This window comes from Achroia grisella, unplaced genomic scaffold (genome assembly GCF_030625045.1).
Source record: "Achroia grisella isolate CSIRO2021 unplaced genomic scaffold, CSIRO_AGI_Agris_v1 utg149, whole genome shotgun sequence".
NCBI classification, from domain to species: domain Eukaryota; kingdom Metazoa; phylum Arthropoda; class Insecta; order Lepidoptera; family Pyralidae; genus Achroia; species Achroia grisella.
Window position 1 is genome coordinate 2,309,165 of NW_026712644.1, and position 23,044 is coordinate 2,332,208.

Genomic DNA, 23,044 nt, shown 5'->3' on the forward strand with positions numbered 1-23,044 from the left:
GATACGATAAAAAAATAGGACGGTCAAGGCCGTAGACTTTAAACCGCGTCTGCCGACTATGCGACTGTGTGTATCAATAATCTATGGAAATGAGACAAAAGTATTTAGTTCTATATTTGAATTTGTAAATTGATAATATGCTATTAAAAACATAAGGCGTGACAGTGACTATACAGTGGACCCGCGGTAATCCGGAACTTGAACTTGTACGCATCACCACTGTTGTACTCGAGACATAAGGGTATAGTTTTGATTATGATTGCTTAGTTTTTTTTTATTTTATAGTGGATGATAATGGAATGGTGTACCCGCTTGCGCTAACGGTTTACGCTGGCGGGGCACCAGTGGAGGATGATACGATAAAGATCAGTTGTCAGTCAGATCAGTTGAATGTGCGATATTGTATGTTTGAGGTCGTCGTCTTCGCCGGCGAGGACGGTTTCGTGTGTGTGTCTAAAAGTGTAGTCGAGGTGGGTGACTACTTACATGTGATGAAGGTAGCGCTGCAGTATAGCATGTGTTCATTGTTTATTCACACATATGTATCAGAAGCGAAAGCACAAATCACTGACAATTAAAAAATGGCTAATAGGCTTCCTTTAAGGGGTGAATAGTAACAGTTTTATGGCAGTACACCATTCCAAACATCGTGTATAGACACCGTTAGATGTGCATAAAATGTGCTATTTATACAGGTGGCAAAAAAAAGTCACCTGTATAAATAACCACTTCAGCGGAAGTCAACGAAATGAAGACTTCAGTTTACAATAATTTTTAGTAAAGTGACTCTAACTAGCACTAATTCATTTTTGAATAATATTTAGGCAATGCAATCCAAAAACAAGTCAGGATAAACGAAGAATAAAATTTGTTTCATGTAAAAAAAGGAAAGGGGTGAAATAGGGGATGAAAGTTTGTGCAGGCGGTTTCATATTCAAATTGCTCTTGATTGAAATGACACAATATCACATGGACGTACGTAGACATGTAAAAAACGTAGAAGGGTTGAAATTGGGGATGAAAGTTTGTGCAGATAAAGCGTTTCATACTAAAATTACGATACGAGGAAATTTTAAAATTATCTTAAAACTAATTGCCTGTAAATATACAATAGGTAGGTACTAAAAAATGGTTATGTAGATTTATATAACAATTGTTTTGTTCTAAGGACCAGCCAACTACGAATTCGAAATTTTATTTGCATAGCATAATTTTCGTAGGCCATTCAGAAAACCATTGAAATAAAGAATATTTCAAAAATAATTTGTCGTTCTTAATTTAAATTTGTTTAATTTCAATTAAATTTCAAATTAATGTCAAGAAACTTTTTTTTAATTTATTTAACTTGAACTAAATTTCAAATCAATTTTTTTCCATATTCGTCCATCAAATCAATGGTTTTCAAATCAATGTACAGAAACATTTTTTTTGTTTGGTTCAATTTTCCATCTCAGGGTAAAGCAAAAGGACTCAGCCCATACAGCCATTGTCGTCAGTTTTCCAGAAACTAATAATTTGTTTTCTTAAATTTAATTGTTAACTGACCCAGGCTGACTTTTATTGTTTATGGAAACTGGTGGTAATTGAAATATAATAACAAAAAAACAACTATAAATTATATTTATTTCACAATTTATTAATAAATATTCATACTAATATTATACATTCGAAAATTTGTCTTTTTTATAGTATAGGGGCCAAACGAGTTTGCGGCTCCTCTGATGGTAAGTGATTAGAGGGCGTCCATAAATTACGTGGTTTTTTTTTTAATTTTCTGTGATTTGACTCGACCCGCTCCCCTCTGTCCTCACTCGAATCATCTCACGTAATTTATTACCGCTGTCCATGAGCACCCGCAACAATAGGACAATAGCAAGTGCGCTGCCGGTCTTTAAATATATGTATATGTTATTTACTACTTTAATTTTATTTATTTACTACTTTTTTATTTAGAACAACAAGAACCATAGACTATCATTTATTTCTGGTCAGAAATAAAAAATAATAGCTACTCGCCCCGGCTTCGCCTCTTGAATCTAAAACACTTCAAAATGCGTAGTTTTAAAGATTTAAGCATACATAGCGACAGACAGACGGCGACAGCTACTTTGTTTTATACTATGTAATGATAATGATTTACTTTTTCGCGACTAATCGGAGAACAAGTTAATGAAATTTCATCTGGTCAATAGAAATTGCGGGTAACAGCTAGTCGAGTAAAAAGATGTGATCCATCGCTAAGATAACTTCTATGAAGGAGTCGGTCTGTCTATAGTCAGATATAACGTAATTAATATGCTTGGTAAAATAAAGAGAAGTAAAAAATAATTAAAAAGTTGTAATATGTCGTTAAAGGTGATAATATACTTATTTACATATCGTTTACATAATTATTCTTATCGTATAGACCAGAGGTTCCCAAACTTTTTCGTGCCATATTTTTCGGTTTTGGGTAGACCCCCCAATTACTTACCTGTAATTGATTTTTTGTAAATTTCTACACGTAATAAAGTTTAGTGTTAAAAACAACAAGATGACCGCTATCGTAGACCCCTTGCAGTTTGTCATAGCCCCCTGGGGGTCGATATAGACCACTTTGGGAATCACTGGTATAGACGATTCGAAAATAGGGTTACCAACTGCAGTAATATTAAATAGATAAATAGGTACCTCGTATTTTTTATTATAAAATATTTTTAAGCAACTGACAACCTGGTGCTGGTGAAATATATTATTATGTTAGTGTGTGTAATGTTTTTTTTATTGAATTCATGTATTCTATATTTATGACTAGATGTACACGCAATTTCGTCCGTGTGGAATTTAACTTTATTTTTCTAAAATAAAAGAATTTTTCTAATATAAAAGTAGCCTATGTTACTCCTTATTACATCAGCTACATACCAATAAAGGTCCCGTCAAGATCTCTCCAACCATTTCAGAGATTAGCCGGAAACAGATAGACAAATAGACAAAAATTGTACAAAATATTATTTTGGTGAATGTACCGTATTTATATTCATATGCATGTAGTATAAAAACGGTTATTTCAATATTACAAACAGACACTCCGATTTTATTTATATGTATAGAACAGTGCAGTGAGTAACTGGCCAGAAAAAATGTCTTCTGACAGACAAATAGACAAAAATTGTAAAAATGTTATTTTGGTATATGTTCCGTATTTATATTCATATACATGTAGTAAAAAACTGTTATTTCGATATTACAAACAGATACTCCAATTTTATATATATGTATAGATTAAAAAAAAAAGTATTAACATTCTGGTCTCCTTATCTATTTAAACTATAAGTTTGCGAAATTTCATACTCCACCGTCCGAGCAACTTTACTAAAAAGGGGTACTAAATAACTTATATGGCTTGGGTTATCCTTGAAGCAGGAACTTTGATATATCCTCTGCCATGCAGCGAGGGTTCTCCAGGTGGACATCATGACCTCCGTCCACGATTTTGAACTTAAAATTGTTTTTGGGCCACACCTTCTCGTCCATAATGAAGGGCACTTTGCTATATAGGCCATTTTTTATTGATTCTTTTGCGAGAACAGAAAAAGTCGGTGTAGATAGTGTGGTGTACATTAATTTAACGTTATCAGCTGAAAATGGCGGCGCGGTTATAGTTTTGTTTCTTTGGTCATATGTTAATCTGAAAAGAAAAAAAAAATTATATGACAGCAAGGTCTACCTCCTACTACCTCTACCTCTGTTACCTCTATAGATAATCTTCCTCTCCTCCGAAACGGCTTGATCGATTTATATGAAACTAGCTACTCGACCCGTCGCAGCCCGGGTGTACATGTATTATATATATATATACAAATTCCTTCCTCTTGTATTAAAATAAAACCGCTTCAAAATCCGTTGCGTACTTTTAAAGATTTAAGCATACATAAGGACGGACAGACAGCGACAGCGACTTTTTTTATATGCATATTTGTTGGACAAAACAACATTAAGTAGTGAAACGACATGTCAAGTGTTGCGTTTACAACAACATCGACAGTTGACAATGACTCTGACTACCCCATCAAAGATAAGTCGTGAAGTTATCATACTATTTATTACTGATACTACAGTGAAAGTACCAGGAGAACATGACCCGAAAGTAGGCTATAGCCTACCGCCGTCTATTGGAGTGATGCATTTATTTAATTCACATATACCGAGCGCAATGTGCACATGTCAAGTGGTGCGTTCACAACTACGACAGTTGCTAATGACTCTGACTACCCCATGAAATATAACAGTCGTGTTGATACTACAGTGAAAGTACCAGGAGAACAGGACTCGCAAGTAGGCTAGAGACTACCGCCATCTATTGGAGTGATTGATGCATTTATTTGATTCAGATATATCGAGTAATTTATTCAAATATACAGTGAAAGTACCAGGAGAACATGACTCGCAAGTAGGCTAGAGACTACCGCCATCTATTGGAGTGATTGATGCATTTATTTGATTCAGATATATCGAGTAATTTATTCAAATATACAGTGAAAGTACCAGGAGAACATGACTCGCAAGTAGGCTAGAGACTACCGCCATCTATTGGAGTGATTGATGCATTTATTTGATTCAGATATATCGAGTAATTTATTCAAATATACAGTGAAAGTACCAGGAGAACATGACTCGCAAGTAGGCTAGAGACTACCGCCATCTATTGGAGTGATTGATGCATTTATTTGATTCAGATATATCGAGTAATTTATTCAAATATACAGTGAAAGTACCAGGAGAACATGACTCGCAAGTAGGCTAGAGACTACCGCCATCTATTGGAGTGATTGATGCATTTATTTGATTCAGATATATTGAGTAATTTATTCAAATATACAGTGAACGTACCAGGAGAACATGACTCGCAAGTAGGCTAGAGACTACCGCCATCTATTGGAGTGATTGATGCATTTATTTGATTCACATATATCGAGTAATTTATTCAAATATACAGTGAAAGTACCAGGAGAACATGACTCGCAAGTAGGCTAGAGACTACCGCCATCTATTGAAGTGATTGATGCATTTATTTGATTCAGATATACCGACTAATTTATTCAAATATAAAGTGAAAGTACAAGGAGAACAGGACTCGCAAGTAGGCTAGAGACTAGCGCCATCTATTGGAGTGATTGATGCATTTATTTGATTCAGATATATCGAGTAATTTATTCAAATATACAGTGGAAGTACCAGGAGAACATGACTCGCAAGTAGGCTTGAGACTAGCGCCATCTAGTGATGTATATTTTTATTGAAATATATACAGAGCGCAATGTGTACACGTCAGTCGTAAGTAAGTTGCGTTCAACACAATATCGACAGTTGGCGATGACTCTATCCGCTCTAATAACAGGTGTAAAGGTATATTATTTAATTATACACAATACTTTTGTTGGGGTTCACATCAATATTGCATAAAACTCTGATAATTTAAAAAGATATTAAAAGAAGGTAGTTAGTGTTTAGTACAAATGAAGTACCCAATGTAAAGATTATAACAAATATTGTAAATAGCGCCATCTAGTATTTCTAGACCGAACTAAGTTGTTTGTCATACGATAACCGCTACCTCACTTCTCTGCCTACTACACTGACTTCGGTCTATAAATACGGAGGACGGTAGTTGAATAATTCTCGGATCGATCCCCCGTCCAATTCAAACGGGGATCGATATTACGACTGCCTGAGCCGAGGTTCGAACCCCTAGTGGTGCCCTCAGACTAAAGTCGTATCCGTCAGGCAGGAGTTGACCTTCAGCCGCTCCAAAGTCCTTCCGCGGGCTTGTAGTGCCATCTGCACTCGCCCCCTATCGTTCGGTGAAGCTGTAAAGGCCAGCTGCGGCCAACAGCATTAGAGTAGTCCGAAAAAAAATTTTGAATTATTCTCTTTCGTTGAATAAGTCACGGCGTTCAGTCGACAAGCACAGAACGTGCCGGTTGTATTTCGGATACTGAATACAACCGGTACGTTCTGTTGCTGAATTGTATTAGAAATGGGTTTATTCGGTCTTAGATGGGTCTGGGGGGAAGCTGCAGGTAGTGAAGGTGAGTGTTAATGCATTCTAAAAAGGCCTTTTAAACCTACACCCGTGTCACAAGTCACGGGCGCTACTTGGGGTTTCCCTTGCGGTAGCCGGCTTCAAAGCCTAAGTCCTCATACTTTTGGTTGTTATTTCAAGATTACGTTACCTGTATAGACCTTCACCCGCGGGTACCAGAGATCTTTCTAGAATTTCCTCAGCTGCTTCCTTTGACAATCCTCTAGCCTTCATTGTAAGTTGAAGAACCTATAAAAAAATAAAGAAACTTTACTTTAATTTACCGTAGCCTACTTTCTACAAACTCGACTAAGTATTGTTAGCTTCAATACATAGAGAACAGTCAGTTGACTAATTTGTTACTTACATTTCAAATTTAAAACTATAGTGAGTCACGTGATGTTGCGATGTGGCGTCACGATTATACCGCCACCAATAGTAATAGAGATAAAGAGGCCGGGAACAGGAGGGAGCGGGCTGCTCTCTCTGTTCGAGGCGACCAGACGTGAATGTACAGCGACGCAATTTATGTGGAGTGTAATATGAACAAGGAATGAAATAAAAGTACTGCTGCATCGACATATCATTTCTGAAACTTCCCAATAGTTTATTTTTCGGACTACTCTAATGCTGTTGGCCGCAGCTAGCCTTTACAGCTTCACCGGACGTTAGGGGGCGAGTGCAGATGGCACTCCAAACCCGCGGAAGAACTTATGGAGCGGCTGAAGGTCAACTCCTGCCTGAAGTATACGACTTTAGTCTGACGGCACCACTAGGGGTTCGAACCTCGGCTCTGGCTGTCGTAATTTCGATTCCCGTTTGAATTGGACGGTGGATCGATCGGAGGTCGCCGGTGTGGAGCGCCCGGTTGAATGCGCGATATTGTGTGTTTGAGGTCGTCGTCTTCGCCGGCGAGGACGGTGTCGTGTGTGTGTGTAAAAGTGTGGTCGGGGTGGAACGGGTGGGGAGGTTACCAGCCGTTATGGAGTCGTCGGGGCAATGAGAACGTGCCTCGGGCGAGATTGTCGCGTAACTTCCCAATAATATGTACCTCAATCTCAGCTATTTCAGCCGCCAAGCAGCTTGATTTGTAAGCTGTTTTTGACGGCCTCGGTGGTCTAGCGGTTTAGCACACCGCCTTACTTCCGATGGTCGCGGGTTCGATTCTTACACGCACAAACATTTGTATTCATGAGTATGATTGTTTGTATCCGTCTGGGTGTTTTATATGTATAATATGTATGTATTTATAAAAAAAAATAACTATGTATTTGTATCAGTTGTCTAGTACCCATAACACAAGGTTTAGCTATCTTAACTTGGGTCTAGATGGCGCTGTGTGAATTGTCCTGAGATTATTATATTGGGTAATTTTGGCTTGAACGGTTAGGCAGTGAAATTATAGGGTATAATAAAAATAACCAAAGATAATACCCACAGTGTTGCGGGCAATGGGATTCTTAGTAATGTAAATTATTGAACCCATTGCTAACAATATACCATCTCCTCTCATCGTCATCTCATCAATTGACCTCCACGTGGTTCCCCTAGTAACCATCATGATAAATTCTTGGTGAATTTGGCACGATGGGTTAACTGACCTGATCTCACGCTCATCTTATCATCCTCCACTGGTGCCCCGCCAGCGTATACCGTTAGCGCAGGCGACTGTGCCAGTCCATTATCATCAGTAAAAAAAATGTTATCTTGAAGGTAAGTTTATGTTATAAAATGCAAAACAACTAATACTTATATATTTTTTTGTTGTAAATATATACATAGAAAACATATATATAAACAATCACACTTATAAATACAAATACACGTGCAAAAATACGTGCGAGGAATCGAACTCGCGACCATCAAAAGTAAAGCGGTGCGTCAAATAGTTCACTCCAAGAATAATCTATACATATAAATAAAATTGGAGTGTCTATTTGTAATATTGAAATAACCGTATTTTATTACATACATATGAATATAAATACGGTGCATACCCCAAAATAACATTTTTTACAATTTTTGTCTGTTTGTCTGATTGTTCCGGCTAATCTCTGAATTGGCTAGACCGATTTTAACGGGACTTTTTTTGGCAGGTAGCTGATTTAATAAGGAGTAATTTGACTACTTTTATTTAAAAAAAAAAAGTTAAATTCCACGCGGACCAACTCGCGAGTACATCTAATTATTAATAAATAAACATAATTTACTTAAAAATACGTATGTACCTCTTCATATGTATATTTCCTTGCAGTTTCCAATCCTGCATTGATTTTCTTGTAATTATCTTCGCTGTAGAAACCGTCATAGAAATATCTGTACCACGGCCGCAAGTCATCGAATTTGAACGTAAAGTAGGCCGGGAAAGGGTCTAGATCTACACTACGGGAAATGACGCCGGGGTGCGTTATATTGTATAGTTTTCCTGAAAATAATATTCAAACACGTATAAAACACTTTCATTGTAAAGAAAGCGACGCCAGGGTGCGCTATATTGTATAGTTTTCCTGCAAATAAGAAAAGTAGTTACCGAGACTTTTTAAACAGAGTGAGACGAGATATAACGGATTGAGTTACCTAAACTTTTTAAGACGAGATATTACGGACGCGCCGCTACCCTCTTACTGTTTTGTGGGGGGATGGGGGCAGGAATCAAATGGGGATCGAAATTACGACGGCCTGAGACTCAAACTAAAATCGTATTCGTTAGACGGAAGTTACAAAGAAGGTTCAACCGCTCAATAATACTCTATAGTATGGTCGAATGCCGCCGAAGGTTCTTATTGGCCCCAATGACCCCATAACGGCAGCTAACGTCCCTACAGTCCACCCGTTCAGTTCCCACTACATATATATAGAGACACACGACACCGTCCTCGCTGGTGAAGACAACGACTTTAACCACACTAATACAATCAGGCGCTCCACACAGGCGCGACCGGTAGACCCCCGATTGTTCCCCCATCGAATTCAATTCATCAATAAAGTCATATCCATCAGGTAGTTGGCCTTCAGCCGCTCCATAAGTCCTTCCTTTGGTTTGGAGTGCCATCTGCACTCGCCCCCTATCGTCCGGTGAGGCTGTAAAGGACTGCTGCAGTCAACAGCATTAGAACAGTTCTAAATATAAACTGATTTTGGTTTTTGTGAGCATTGAATATTGTAATTCATTTTATATATTCATATTTATATTTCTGTACCCTAGATCGTATTTAATATATTTTTTTGTTTAATTTATATGTATCTGTATATAGTAAAAAACCCGCATCTTAATTTTTTTTCTTTTAATGAGTAATGGGGGCTGCCTGAAAGCCAGCGCTGTATAGGTGCACCTCATTGAGCTTGTGCTTATATCAGCAACAGCTGAGACAGCTCTTATTGCCAACTTTCTATGTTATTATTTATTTCTTATTTTGTGACTTATCGTAAATTGTTTTATTTGTGTTATGTTGGCAATAAATCAATTATCTATCTATCTAAAGTAGGTCAAAACCTACAGATTTTGATACAAACGGACAAATCCGAGGACACCGCTAGTTTACAATTACAGCAAAAATTATACTTACCAATCATAACTGCCATAGAATGTCCAACGAACGTGAAGTTGTTCCATTTAAAATGATCCTTAATCTGCAGGACCGTAGGTATAAAATCTAATATACCGTATTGTACCCCTTTGGGCAGGTGATCGGAGAGACCGTTCCCTGGCAAGTCAACGGACACGTAGAACAAAGAATCTGGCAGCAAATTGGCCAGGGGACGGAATGAGGTGCACGCGTCCATTCTGCCGTGACAGAGTAATACTGGGGGATTGGACGGGTTGCCCCAGGATAAGGCTGAAAATAAATATTGCAACCTCAATAATATAAACGCAATTTGTGAGCATCGATGAATAAATCTGTTAACAATCGTGTAAGGCACCATTAACAACCCAGCGTCATGTGTATCTTGTCACACAGTGTCCGGAACACTGTCCCCTCCGATCGATTCCCGTCCAATTCAAACGGGGATCGAAATTACGACGACCTGAGCCGGGGTTCGAACCCCTAGTGGTGCCGTCAGACTAAAGTCGTATCCGTCAGGCAGGAGTTGGCCTTCAGCCGCTCCATAAGTCCTTCCGCGGGTTTGGAGTGCCATCTGCACTCGCCCCTAACGTCCGGTGAAGCTGTAAAGGCCAGCTACGGCCAACAGCATTAGAGTAGTCCGAAAAAAAGAAAAACTTTCTATACATTTGTTACACAAAATGAAAGCCCATAAAAATCCAAGAAAAAGGAGCGAAACGAGGGGCGAATAACAATATGTAGTTTTAAAGACTTCTGAACAAAAAAATATATAGTTTTTTTTAAGAATCGTCACTTAGGGTCTGGTGCTAAGGGTGTTAAATAAAAATGGTGAATCAATAATCCTGTTCCTTTATCTAAGGCATTCAGAGTAACCTGAAACGGAACGGCAGAGACTAAATAATCTTTGTGACTTTGACAAGTAGATTCATGGATACATTGAACTGATGACGAGAAGGTTGGAGTGTTTATTATAATGAAACAAATATGGGATATGAAATTGTGAATATTGTAGGTATTGAGAAGTTTTTTTTGTATACGTATGATAATGGGATGGTGCACCCGCCTGTGCTAACGGTTTACGCTGGCGGGGCACCAGTGAAGTATGATAATATGACATGAGGCCAGGTCAGTTAGCCCATCGTGACAGATTCACCAGGAATTTAACACGATGGTTTCCAGGGGGAACCGCGTGGAGATCGAGTTTATTAGTTGAGACTGGGTTTTTATATAGATGATAATGGAATGGTGCACCCGCCAAATTCCTGGTGAAACTGTCACGATGGGCTAACTGACCTGACCTCATGGTGCCCACTGGTGCCCCGCCAGCGTAAACCGTTAGCGCAGGCGGGTGCACTATTCCATTATCACTCATTAAAAAAAACTATAGTTGTATTTAGTATTGGCTGTACCTTACTTACATCCGCGTGGAATTTAACTCTATTTTTCTAAAATAAAAGTAGCCTAAGTTACTCCTTATTACATCAGCTATCTGCCAAAGAAGTCTCGTCAAAATCAGTCCAGCCATTTCAGAGATTAGCCGAAACAAACAGACCGACAGACAGAAAATGGTAAAAAAAAATATTTTCTTCTATGTACCGTATTTATATTCATATGCATGTAGTAAAAAACGATTATTTCAATATAACAAACAGACACTTCAATTTTATTTATATGTATGTATGTATGTATAAATTACAGCCTTCTGTAGTTGGCAATATTATTCTTAGTTTTAATTTGAAAATAATCTTTCGCTTTTCTAATAATAATAATCTCAGGACAATTCACACAGCACCATCTAGACCCAAGTTAAGCTAGCTAAAGCTTGTGTTATGGGTACTAGATAACTGATACAAATACATAGATATTTTTTTTTCGTAAATACATACTTAATATACATAGAAAACACCCAGACCGACACAAACAATCATACTCATGAATACAAATGTTTGTGCCGTGCGAGGAATCGAACCCGCGACCATCGGACGTAAAGCGGTGTGTTAGACCGCTAGACCATCGAGGTCGTCAATGTCATTTATAGTCGTAGACATGTAGATATAAGTTGGACTTTAACCTTAGACTAAGCATACGTAAGTGTTTACTAATAGAATCAATATCACCACTACCTCGTAGTCTAGTGGTTTATCACTGCCTTACTTCCAATGGTCGCGGGTTCGATTTCTCGCACGTTACAAACAATTATTCATGAGTATAATTTGTTTTGCTGAGCATTTAAAAAAAAAGTACCTATGTATTTTTTATTTGTGGATGATAATGGAATGGTGCACCCGCTTGCGCTAAAGGTTTACGCTGGCGGGGCCCTAGTGGAGGATGATAAGATGAGCATGAGGTCAGGTCAGTTAGCCCATCGTGACAGATTCACCAGGAATTTAACACGATGGTTTCCAGGGGGAACCGCGTGGAGGATGACCTGACATCGTACAGGGCTATTATTATTATACATATATATTATTTCAAATAAACATCTTATTAATATTATAAACGCGAAAGTTTGTGAGTATGGATGTTTGTTATTCTTTCACGTAAAAGCTACTGAACAGATTATAATGAAACTTTACAGTAATATAGCTTATACATCAGAATAACACATAGGCTATAATATAAAACGATACTATGTAAATTTGACATATAACTGTTTGTTCCTAGATGGAACATCTCTGAAATGGCTGGACCGATTTTGACAGAACTTTTTTGGCAGGTAGCTGATGTAATAAGGAGTAACTTAGGCAACTTTTATTTCAGAAAATTAAAGTTTTACTCCACGCGGACGAAGTCGCGGGAACAGCTAGTTAATAATATATTCTTATATAGAAAGCTTTTAGACCCATAACACGAGCTGTGCTTAACTTGACACACAAGTTTCTTGCTCGTTCTTCTTGAAGCTTTCCAAACGAGCGGTAGATAAAAAAATGTTATAACTATTCAAAAGTACTTAAATGCAGTTTATTTGAATAAATGATTTTCTATTCTATTCTATTCTTGAGAATAGAATAGAATAGAAAATAATTTATTGACTATTCAAAAGTGCTTCAATGTAGGTTACATTGAAGCACTTTTGAATAGTCATCACATTTTGTTATCTACCGCTCATTCGGAAAGCTGTCTCATCACAAGAAGAACGAGCAAAAACTTGCGTGTTGCTCTTTTTTTTAGTATTACTTTACATTTTTAAGTATAAGTGTGTGAATAGTGAGACTAGATGGCGCTGTGTGAATTATTTTGGGATATTATTATAATTGTATACATAGTTCCAGCTGTAGTGACATATACACTAATGATGTAATAATGAAATTATATATTCATCCTGTTAATATTGTAAATGCAGATTTTAAGTATTGTTGTTTATTCCTCTTTCATACCAAATTGTGCAATACCACTTATTTAGTCTACGTTCTATTTTATAAGCTACATATTTCAAACTACCTGTTCCTGCGACTTCGTCCGCGTGGAACTTAACTTTATTTTTCTAAAGTAAAAGTACTTAGCCTAAGTTACTCCTTGTTACATCAGCTACTTGCCAAAAAAAATCCCGTAACAATCGGTCAAGCCATTTCAGAGATTAGCCAGAACAAACAGACAGACAGACATACAGACAAAAATTATGAAAAATGTTATTTTGGTGTATGTACCGTATTCATATGTACGTAGTAAAAAGCGGTTATTTCAATATTACAAACAGACGCTCCAATTTTATTTATATGTATATAATTCTATTCTAAATTGTCACTACTTTGTATGGTTCCTTCCGGTTTCCTTCCTGGCCCTAGTTAATAGTATTTCCTTCTATCATATATAGCTATTTTCTAATATATAAAATTCACATACAAAATTTCATCAAAATCGGTCAAGTCGTTTTGGAGGATTATAAACATGAAACCTTGTGACACGAGAATTTTATATACATACATATAAAAAGATAATACTGGATAAAGGGCCGTTCAAGTATTACGTAAGCACTATTGGGGGGCTGGGGAGGTACGTCATCGGCATTTTTTACACAAATGGCAACCCTCACATTATCTTTGCTAAAAAACAATACATTAATTGAAACGTTTACGTAAGCATGGGGGTATAAGAGCTCTGCTTGCTTTTACTGACAAGGGGAATGGGAGGGGTAATGGTAATTTTATTTATAAAATAGTATACTTTAGGGGGGTCCGGCGGGGGGTTGAACCACACTAAGTGTCTGGCAATGAGCAGCGCAAGTTATAATAAATTCAAATTCAAATTAAAATTCAAAATATCTTTATTCATGTAGGTCTATTACAGACTCTTATGATATGTCAAATCTACCGTCAGTTCGGAATGATATCGAGATGAGAAGAACTGACAAGAAACTCAGCTCGTATTTTTTTTCAAATAATAGCGGAACAGGTTTATGATAAATACAGTTATTAAAATTCAAATTTGGGAGAATAGAGTGACCACCAGCATATGCTATCGCAAAGAACAAAAAATTTAATCAGTGTTCACAACCTGAACAGACCAGTCCCCACAAGCAGCACCCGTTCACGAGTATGACGTATGAGCCAGCCATCATTGTACTCAACCATATTTGAGGGAGCACATCGACCCGGCCCACCACGCCGCCACAAGTTATAAATAATGCTACGAACAATATATCAAAATATAGAGTTTCTTAAAATAACGAATTTGATATGAATTTTTTTACACCTTTGTTACCTGTTACCTGCCAAAGGAACCACGATCCAGGTTTCATGTTTGGGGATCGTTCTTGGGAGGGGTAAATAATGGCAATAAGAGGCATGACATCTCAGTCCTCACGAATGACGACGCATGAGTGGTATCACAGGCGTTAGATTATAACGTAGTTGCTGTTTATGTATATAGGCGACAGTTACCACTTACCACCATCTCATACACGTAAATGAATATTAAACCCTCAATATAAAACTGCAGCATTTCGTGGAAGTTTTTTTTTAATTTTTTTTTTATGGTTATTTATGTAAAGGAAGGGGACGCCCTAAGAAAAGATGGATAGATTGTGTGAAAGATGATATGAATAAAAGAAGAGTATGTTTAGATATGACGACCGATAGAGAGCAGTGGAAGAGAATGACATACTGCGCCGACCCCAAATAATGGGATAAAGGCAAGGCAATGATGATGATTTTTTTTTTACTTATTTTAATATACTGCCACGAAATGCTGGAACAATTTACCACCCCGATTCAAAATACTATTTAGTCAGTTTCGTCTTTTAAACGTGGCAGATAAATGCAGTATTTATATATACACATATATTGAATAAATAAATAAATATGTTACTTATATTATATTCAAACTATATTATATTACACAAGAGTCTTTCAATAAACACTTTTACGAAATTTTATCCTTATATATTTTTTTTCAATTTATCACACATTCATTTATAATTCATCCATTTAACTCATTCTTCATTTTAGATAATTAAATTGATCACGAATGCTATTTTATTCTTTTTTTTTCAAGTGGCTCCACTGAAAATCAGCGCTGTAGTGACACGCTGCGGCACCAGCTGAGTGGAAGCCTTTTCAGCTCATAGCGAAATATTAGTTTTTTTTTTATTTTTTACTCTGTACTATGATGCTGAAGAAATGATTATTATTATTATTAATGTTGTTGTTTATATATATATATTATATCTCCCCTTGATGGGGTGTTAAACTTGTCATTGCGGGTGAATATCACCAAACAATGACAATTATAAAAGAAATGATTACGATGACAAAAATTTGCAGACTATTCTACAAGTGTTTAGAATTACAGCTACTCCTTTGGTTTGGAGAAGTATGAAAGTAAGTGGGGAAGCTGTAATATTTTGAGGCTAGAGTGTAAGGTTGTTGGAACACGTGTGGACGAAATAATAATTGGGAAAGTTTTTACTGTTTCTACCTGCCATTGCCATTATTATTATTATTAAATGGGTGCTGATTGTAGGGATCTGTTCGGGTTACCGCCACTGATTAGACCTTTTGTCGAAATTGCAATAGCAACTCTATAGTCCCTTTACTCTCCCGAATTAGAATTTAAAAATGAATCTGAATTGAATGTTTTTGTAATCATATACAAGCTCATTTGAAAACAATACGAGCGGAGTTTCTTGTCAGTTCTTCTCATCTCGAAATCACTCCAAACTGACGGTAAATTTCACATATCTTAAGAGTCTGTAATAGACCTACACGGATAAAGATATTTTGATTTTTTGTAGGCCATACCTTGTTTACGATATCAGGTATATAAAAAAATGTCGTAATAATAAAAAATACGTACCTCTTATGTTGCCCCATGGTGCTTTTATAGTTACTTCTCTTTCCGTTTCTTGTATAAATGTTTTTAATGCGCTAAAAAATATAATAGTAACATTTAATAACGAAACTATACCTACATATTGTACCTACTGTACTTTTTTCTATAGGTATTGTACCCAAAATCCTTAAAAATACTGTCAGCTGCTTAGCACTGGGACCTACATAGATCTATTGTGCTCGCCCTTTTTCAAACTTCGCTAACTAGACCCGTCACGGACAAAAAATTATAAAAATATTCTTAGGAGCGATGGTTTTTATCTCCTCAGAGTATACCTTCATAGGCTACGGTAACCATTTACCATCAGATGGGCCGTATGCTAGATTGCTACCATCATAGTATTAAAAAAAAGCATATGTTTTCCAAAGGAAATATTTCGTTTATGCATGAGTGGGCTACAACCACAGAGGATGTGTAGTGGCGTTTCCTGTTTTGCTTGGGAAATTCTGCAGATTGTTGTTAAACTAAGTGTTTGTTAGGGTATCTTCTTTAATAAATAGTTATAGGATCTATACTAATAAAATGTTTTTAATTATTTTTTATTTACATATTATTATATATACAAAACAATTGTATATGGGTCATTATTTTTTTTAACCTACATGATCTTAAAATTTTTACTCAAATTTCCAAAAAAAAATATAGCGCTTTCTAGTCAAATCTTGTATGTTTTGTGATAGCTGAATGTCTATTCTATCTGAAAAAGTTGTTGGCCGCGAAGTTTACAAATTTTTGTACGATTTTCGAGGCCTTAAAGCAGGATTGCGCGAATAATTGTACACCTCCGTCACAATATCTTTTATTTTTTTGTATCAAATAGTTTAACTCAGATAGCTTGCAAATAACTTTTTACAATAATAATCAAATAGTCCTTTTAGAAAACTTACAAGGCAAGACTTCTGTATATAACAATAAATATATATTTTTAATCTTATACCATTCTGTCACAATTGCAGTTTTTTAGAAGTATATTTTTGCTATAATTCAATTTTAACCACTTCTAGCACAGAAATATTAATGTCGTAGACTATATTATAGTTAACTATTTTTAATATAATTTTTCCGAAATTGTACTATTCATAAGAAAATATTAAAATGGCTATATAAATTTTAAAACCAGGAGACATATCGTGACAGAGTGGTAGAGTATGTGATAGAGTTGTTATTCTATATAATATCCGGTTATATTTTGGAATAAAACTAGTTTTAAATGAATATTTTATTTAGAATCATTTATTACTTCTTTAGAATAATTAAATATTTGACAGCCTTACATTCTTACAACTGAAATACTCTCATACTAATAAAATCACATTACAGAACCTTTGGAAGGAGATCCGTATTAGTATAATTAAATTATAAGACTTCTAACTTGTCTCAAATAAAAAAAATATCTAACTTGACTGAAAAATTAAAATAAAATAATAATCATCATCAACAAATTACTTTCTTCAGTCATACTTGTCCTAATCAGTCTTACTTTTGGAACACTGGCAAAAGCTCATCAAATTCAAAAAACCGTCTCTTTCCTTTTTTAACTACTTTTGGATTTGATAGAATTTTAATCAAATCCTCATACGGAACATCTGATAAGTCATCTCCACTAATAAATAATCTTCCACAATCATCGACTGTTTTCAAGAACATCACCAGAACATCGCCTATGTGACGTATGTACCTATATTGATAATTTAATTCACTTTTTACTTTAACGAGTACATGTACACCGTCTTCTATATTCCTATGATGAAAGGCCTTGAGGTGAAGTGTTTCTTAAGAAGTATTAGAAAAGGTCGTTGGATTAGAGGAATCTTTGCTTGCATATATGTGTGCAATGGCTGATCTTCCTCAGATGATTCATACATAATATCATAAAATCTTTTTCGAGGCATCCCAATTTTGTTCGTAATATCGTGAGCGACAAATCCTCCACTTCATGAATTGCAACATCTTCTTTTTCGTTAGGAAACAACTAGTCCAACATATTGTCAACATTGGATTCTGTTTCAGGCAGAGGCTAATATTCTCTCTGTATAACTTCTCTGTGTTCTATCTCTTTTCACTGTCTTCCTCCCTCTTGAGTTAGACACTTCGGAATTAGTTGGTGTTGCAGAATGAGGACGTATTTCTGGATGGGGATGGAGCCGGCGTGTTCAACAGTATGTTTTCAAGCGTATGTTTGTTTTTCTTTTCTTGTCGCTATTTTCTCTTCATCATACGATGTTCTCTCACAGTCATGTCAGCCACAAGCTTCTTACGAGTATGATATCTCTCGAGATGTTTGCGTTTTACTTCAGCTACCTTTTCTGTATAACTTTTTCGTATCTTACGGCAACGCCGCTGTTTTTCTGCTGTTAATGACTTCTTTTTCGTCATAATAATATCTTAAGAAAGAAAATATGTAAATAAATCCGTAAACATTAGAAAAACACTAGATAAACTTTATATAGAAATAGTTGCCATAATAAGTACTGGCCCTGTTTCAACAGATTCTTATATTTTATGAGATAAAATAAATATTATATTCTTTGCAAGTATTTTTTACCCATCCGTCACGTACTTTACCACTCCGTCACAATTTTATTGTGACGAAGTAGTAGCGTGACGGAGGGGTAAATCTTACTTACAAAATTATTAATATGTAAACGTTACCACAAAATACAAACGTAACAGGTTGGCATGAAAGTGTTTCTTATTACGCAAAAGTTAAATAACAAGAATTAACTGTAATTGATATATTATTGTCCAATACTTACGTGACGAAGTTGTCGCCGAATAAACACACGCACCTCCATACACAGATTCCGGGCGACTTACGCGCAATCTCTAAGTCCTAGAGAGCTTATCTCAGCAAGGGATAGGAAGGACTAAATATCCAATCGACGGCAACAAAAGCGACCCGCGTATACGCGTCGCTCGAATTAAAAAACATGTGACCGAATATACCCATTAAAACAGTATGTAGTGAAAGACAAGACTTTAAGATTTTTCTATTTTTTTATTAGAAATGTCAAAAATTTTTAGTCAGTACAACAAAATGAACTATATCTTGTAGAATTAAAAAATACTTTTATATTTGCTACTGTCTTTATATTTTTTCGTACCATTATGAATTAAACACAGGCTCAGGTAGCGGGAGACAGCTATGATTTGTATGAAATACACCTCTGTCACGCGAATTGACGACTCTGTAACGTATTTTTTATTATAAAAATATAAATGTTTATTTATTGTGAACGTGTATAGCCGTTACATTTTTAGTACAGTACATATTGAAACATTAATAATAAAATAATACGGATAATTTTCGATTATATTTTTTTTTAACTGATGAAGACACCTTTTTGTAGGTTAAAAAGAAGAACGACCCATATACATCAAATTACTATTTTTACATTTAAATAATATAACAATATATTAACTATGTAATTCACTCTTGTCCTCTTAAATCTTTATTAATATAATATTATTACTTTTTTATTTTATGTCAGTATTTTGGCGCCAAAGTTATTTCACCTTTTAAAATGGACTACAGGCAACGGAACAAAACCAAACAGTTATAATATTGAGTCAATATTCAAAGTGGGATATTTAACACTAAGTGTGGTGCAGTCCCGGATCTAGGGCATGGCGGGGCACGTTCCTAGGGCAATAAATTCAAACTTGGCTTAACAACTTGATCGGACAGAGACGGCAAGTAAATCATTTTTCGCAGAGCGAAACTTTTTCGTGACTTTTTTAAAACTATCATAAAGCAATTCACGGGGCCCATGCCCCGGGTGGCACTTTCTTGAGGCAAACAAACAAATTCGAACTTGGCTGATGGATTGTTGACAACTTGACCATAGAGACGTCAGGTAAATTATTTTTCTCAAAAGCGCATACAAATCAAATCAAATCATTTATTCGCAGAATATAGTGCTTATAGGTGTATACAATATTAAATATAATGTCCAGTATATTCAGCCTGCATACAGGCGTGCAATTTTTTATATATTAATATATTTGTCATTCTGATTAATCAATAATTAAATTAAAATAAACATGTCATTGGAATTATTGGCATATATAATTACTATAGATGATGCATTAAATTACTAAATTCAATATATTCTCTGACACTATAAAAATGTGCCAATAGCCATTTGGTTAAATTTAATTTAAAAGCTCGCTCGTTCAACAACTTTATCGATCGATCCCCCGTCCAATTCAAACGGGGATCGAAATTATGACGGCCTGAGCCGAGATTCGAACCCCTAGTGGTGCCCTCAGACTAAAGTCATATCCGTCAGGCGGGAGTTGGCCTTCAGCCGCTCCATAAGTCCTTCCGCGGGTTTGGAGTGCCATCTGCACTCGCCCCATAACGTCCGGTGAAGCTGTAAAGGCCAGCTGCGGCCAACAGCATAGAGTAGTCCGAAAAAAAAAACTTTATATTGTCAGGCAAATGATAAAGAGACAGACCTGTTTAATATATTTCTCCTGTAAATATCTTTATGGCACACTATTTACAAACTATCGTAATTCATAATGCAGTTGGCTATAGCGAACCTTGTAACAGGTAGCTAAACTTCTAAAATGTTACCTAGAGTGGGGTAGGAGGGGGGGGGGGGGGTAGGAACAGGGTACAGGAAGATCCGTGCGGTGCGGTGATCTAATTGAGACCGGGTTTTACTTACGGAAAATCATCTTCACTATAAGGAAAGGTTACAGTTACCTATAGAGAATCTGCTTTAGTCATAAGTGTTATTATTATGACGAATTAAATGATTGTTTTATAACATACTAGCTACCCGCCCGGCTTCGTACGAGCGTACATATCGTCGAATAAATAGAAAATTTACATTTTTCAAAATTAGATCCTAGAATTGCCTCCTGTTATATAAGTCAATGGAATTAACCGCGCCGTTTTAATCATTATCTAAATACTTTTAAAATGACATATAATACTTCTGTGCAAATTTAAAATGAAAAGAATATATAAATTTAATAACTTTAAATATTTTTTAATGCTTTGATTTTTAAAAAATGCACGTTTGGAATAGCAAAACTTGCAAGAACGTGCAAGACACGCATACAACACGTTTCTTGCTCGTTCTTCTTGTGACGAGACAGTTTCCGAATGAGTGGTAGATTAAAAAAATGTATGACAATTCGAAATTGCTTAAATTTAAGTTTATTAGAATAAAGATTTTTCTATTCTTATATTACAAGAAAAACGACTTACTTAACGCGGTCAGATATACTTATTTGACTGCGTTTGACCGAGGTCAGATTAATTACAAGTAATAAAAAAGTCTGCGTTCCGAATGAGTGCTGGAATAAAAAACGATATGACTACTCAAAAATGCTTATATTAAGTTTATATGAATAAAGAATATCATTAATATATTGTTACGTTAATAAAAAACAAAATTAATAAAATTAAAATGTCTGTATGTATTTTAAATTACCAGCTTTTTAATAAATTATACATTTATTAAAAAGCTAAAATAAAAAGTATATAAAACATAAATGTAAATAATAGCTAAAAATGTAAAATGTAAATGTATATATTACCACAGATAACATAATATTACATACATCCAAGATATAATTAAAAAAAAATTACAGTCTGTCTATTTTGAAATAAAGCTATTATAAGGAGTTTAAATTAGGCTTCATTTAAAAATTTTAATAACAAATATACCTATGTGTTCAAAGTCTAGAATAAGAGCTAGTTAATAGTAAAAAACATTAATTAACTGTGATACTAAATATTATTAAAAAACATGTCAAAATAAACTGGTACTGACTCCATCTTTGAAATTATTTAATATTCAAATTTTCATATAATATAATGTCCTTTGTCAAATCCATTTGATTATGTAATATTATCATATCTGTTATTTCATTTAAGTAACAGTTTTACGTTCAACAGTAATAAAATAATATAATTTTCTATTTAATACAGACTATCCGCGTGTAATTTAACTTTATTTTTCTAATGTAAAAGTAGCCGAAGTTACTCCTTATTACATTAGCTACCTGCCAATAAAAGGCCCGTCAAAATCGGTCCAGCCATTTTAGAGACTAGCCGGAACAAAAAGACAGACAGAAAATAATTGTAAAAAATGTTGTTTAGGTTTATGTACCGTATTTACATTCATATACATGTAGTAAAAAACGGTTATTTCAATACTACAAACAGACACTCCCAATTTTATTTATATGTATAGATAAATACTAATTAGTATTATCTGTAGATCTTCCTTAATTATGTAAAGAAAGTAGTAGTACTTTAAAATATATTTACACAAAATCACTGTTATCTGTGCAATATATCATATTATTAAGAAGGTAGAACAAATTATTTAATCTGTGCAAAAATACATCTAAATAATTTGCAAATATGTCAGACTACCGTCAGACATTATCTACATAATTAAAAATATATATTATTCCAAAAAGGCAATCCTTAGTAATGCATAATTAAAAAAAAAATTTAAATACACACCTTTTAGCAAAAAACACTGTGGATAATTTCATTTTCACAGTTTTTTTTCTTTTTCACAGATTAATTACCAAAATCGATGTTGCCGCTAAAAATTAAAAAAAAAATACTGGATATGTTCCCGCCAATGTGTATTTTATAACATTGATGTTTGCTAAATCACTTTACACGTGCTATGTAATGACTAAAGCTGTGTTAGACTGGATTTGTACTGAATTCACGTGTAGACACAGTTATGATCGGGAAATAACCTTCAAAAATTGCAATAAATTGTTATAAAATATTAAGTAGGTACGTACTTGTATAGTTCATGGGCGAACTACAACGGAAGAGCGCTTTGAAAGTAGTGAACTAAAGCGCGGATAATTCGCTCTTTCCTTCCTTAGTTAATTACTTTTAGACTACAAGTTATATTTATATGTATTTGTTAAATACCCTTGCGAAGCTAGGACGGGCTAATGTACATATATGTAAAAATCTACAATAACTCGTGGTGGCCAAATGGTCGAAATACGACCATAATTAATTAACATAATAAATTTGACCATTATTGAGATTCTATTGTCAAAGACTTCTATGCGTATGTGTCTCAATACA

At 35.2% G+C, this 23,044-nt stretch overlaps 1 protein-coding gene across 1 annotated transcript; it reads right to left on the reverse strand.

Moving 5' to 3' along the window:
* Positions 1 to 2,970: 2,970 nt before the first annotated feature.
* Positions 2,971 to 22,683, reverse strand: LOC131840642 (serine hydrolase-like protein). Its single transcript, XM_059188814.1, has 6 exons — positions 22,451 to 22,683; positions 15,922 to 15,992; positions 9,631 to 9,900; positions 8,293 to 8,489; positions 6,216 to 6,313; positions 2,971 to 3,670 (listed from the first exon to the last, which is right to left on the reverse strand). Exons 1-6 carry the CDS (start codon positions 22,480 to 22,482, stop codon positions 3,391 to 3,393), a joined length of 948 nt encoding a protein of 315 aa, XP_059044797.1. The 5' UTR covers positions 22,483 to 22,683; the 3' UTR covers positions 2,971 to 3,390.
* Positions 22,684 to 23,044: the final 361 nt, after the last annotated feature.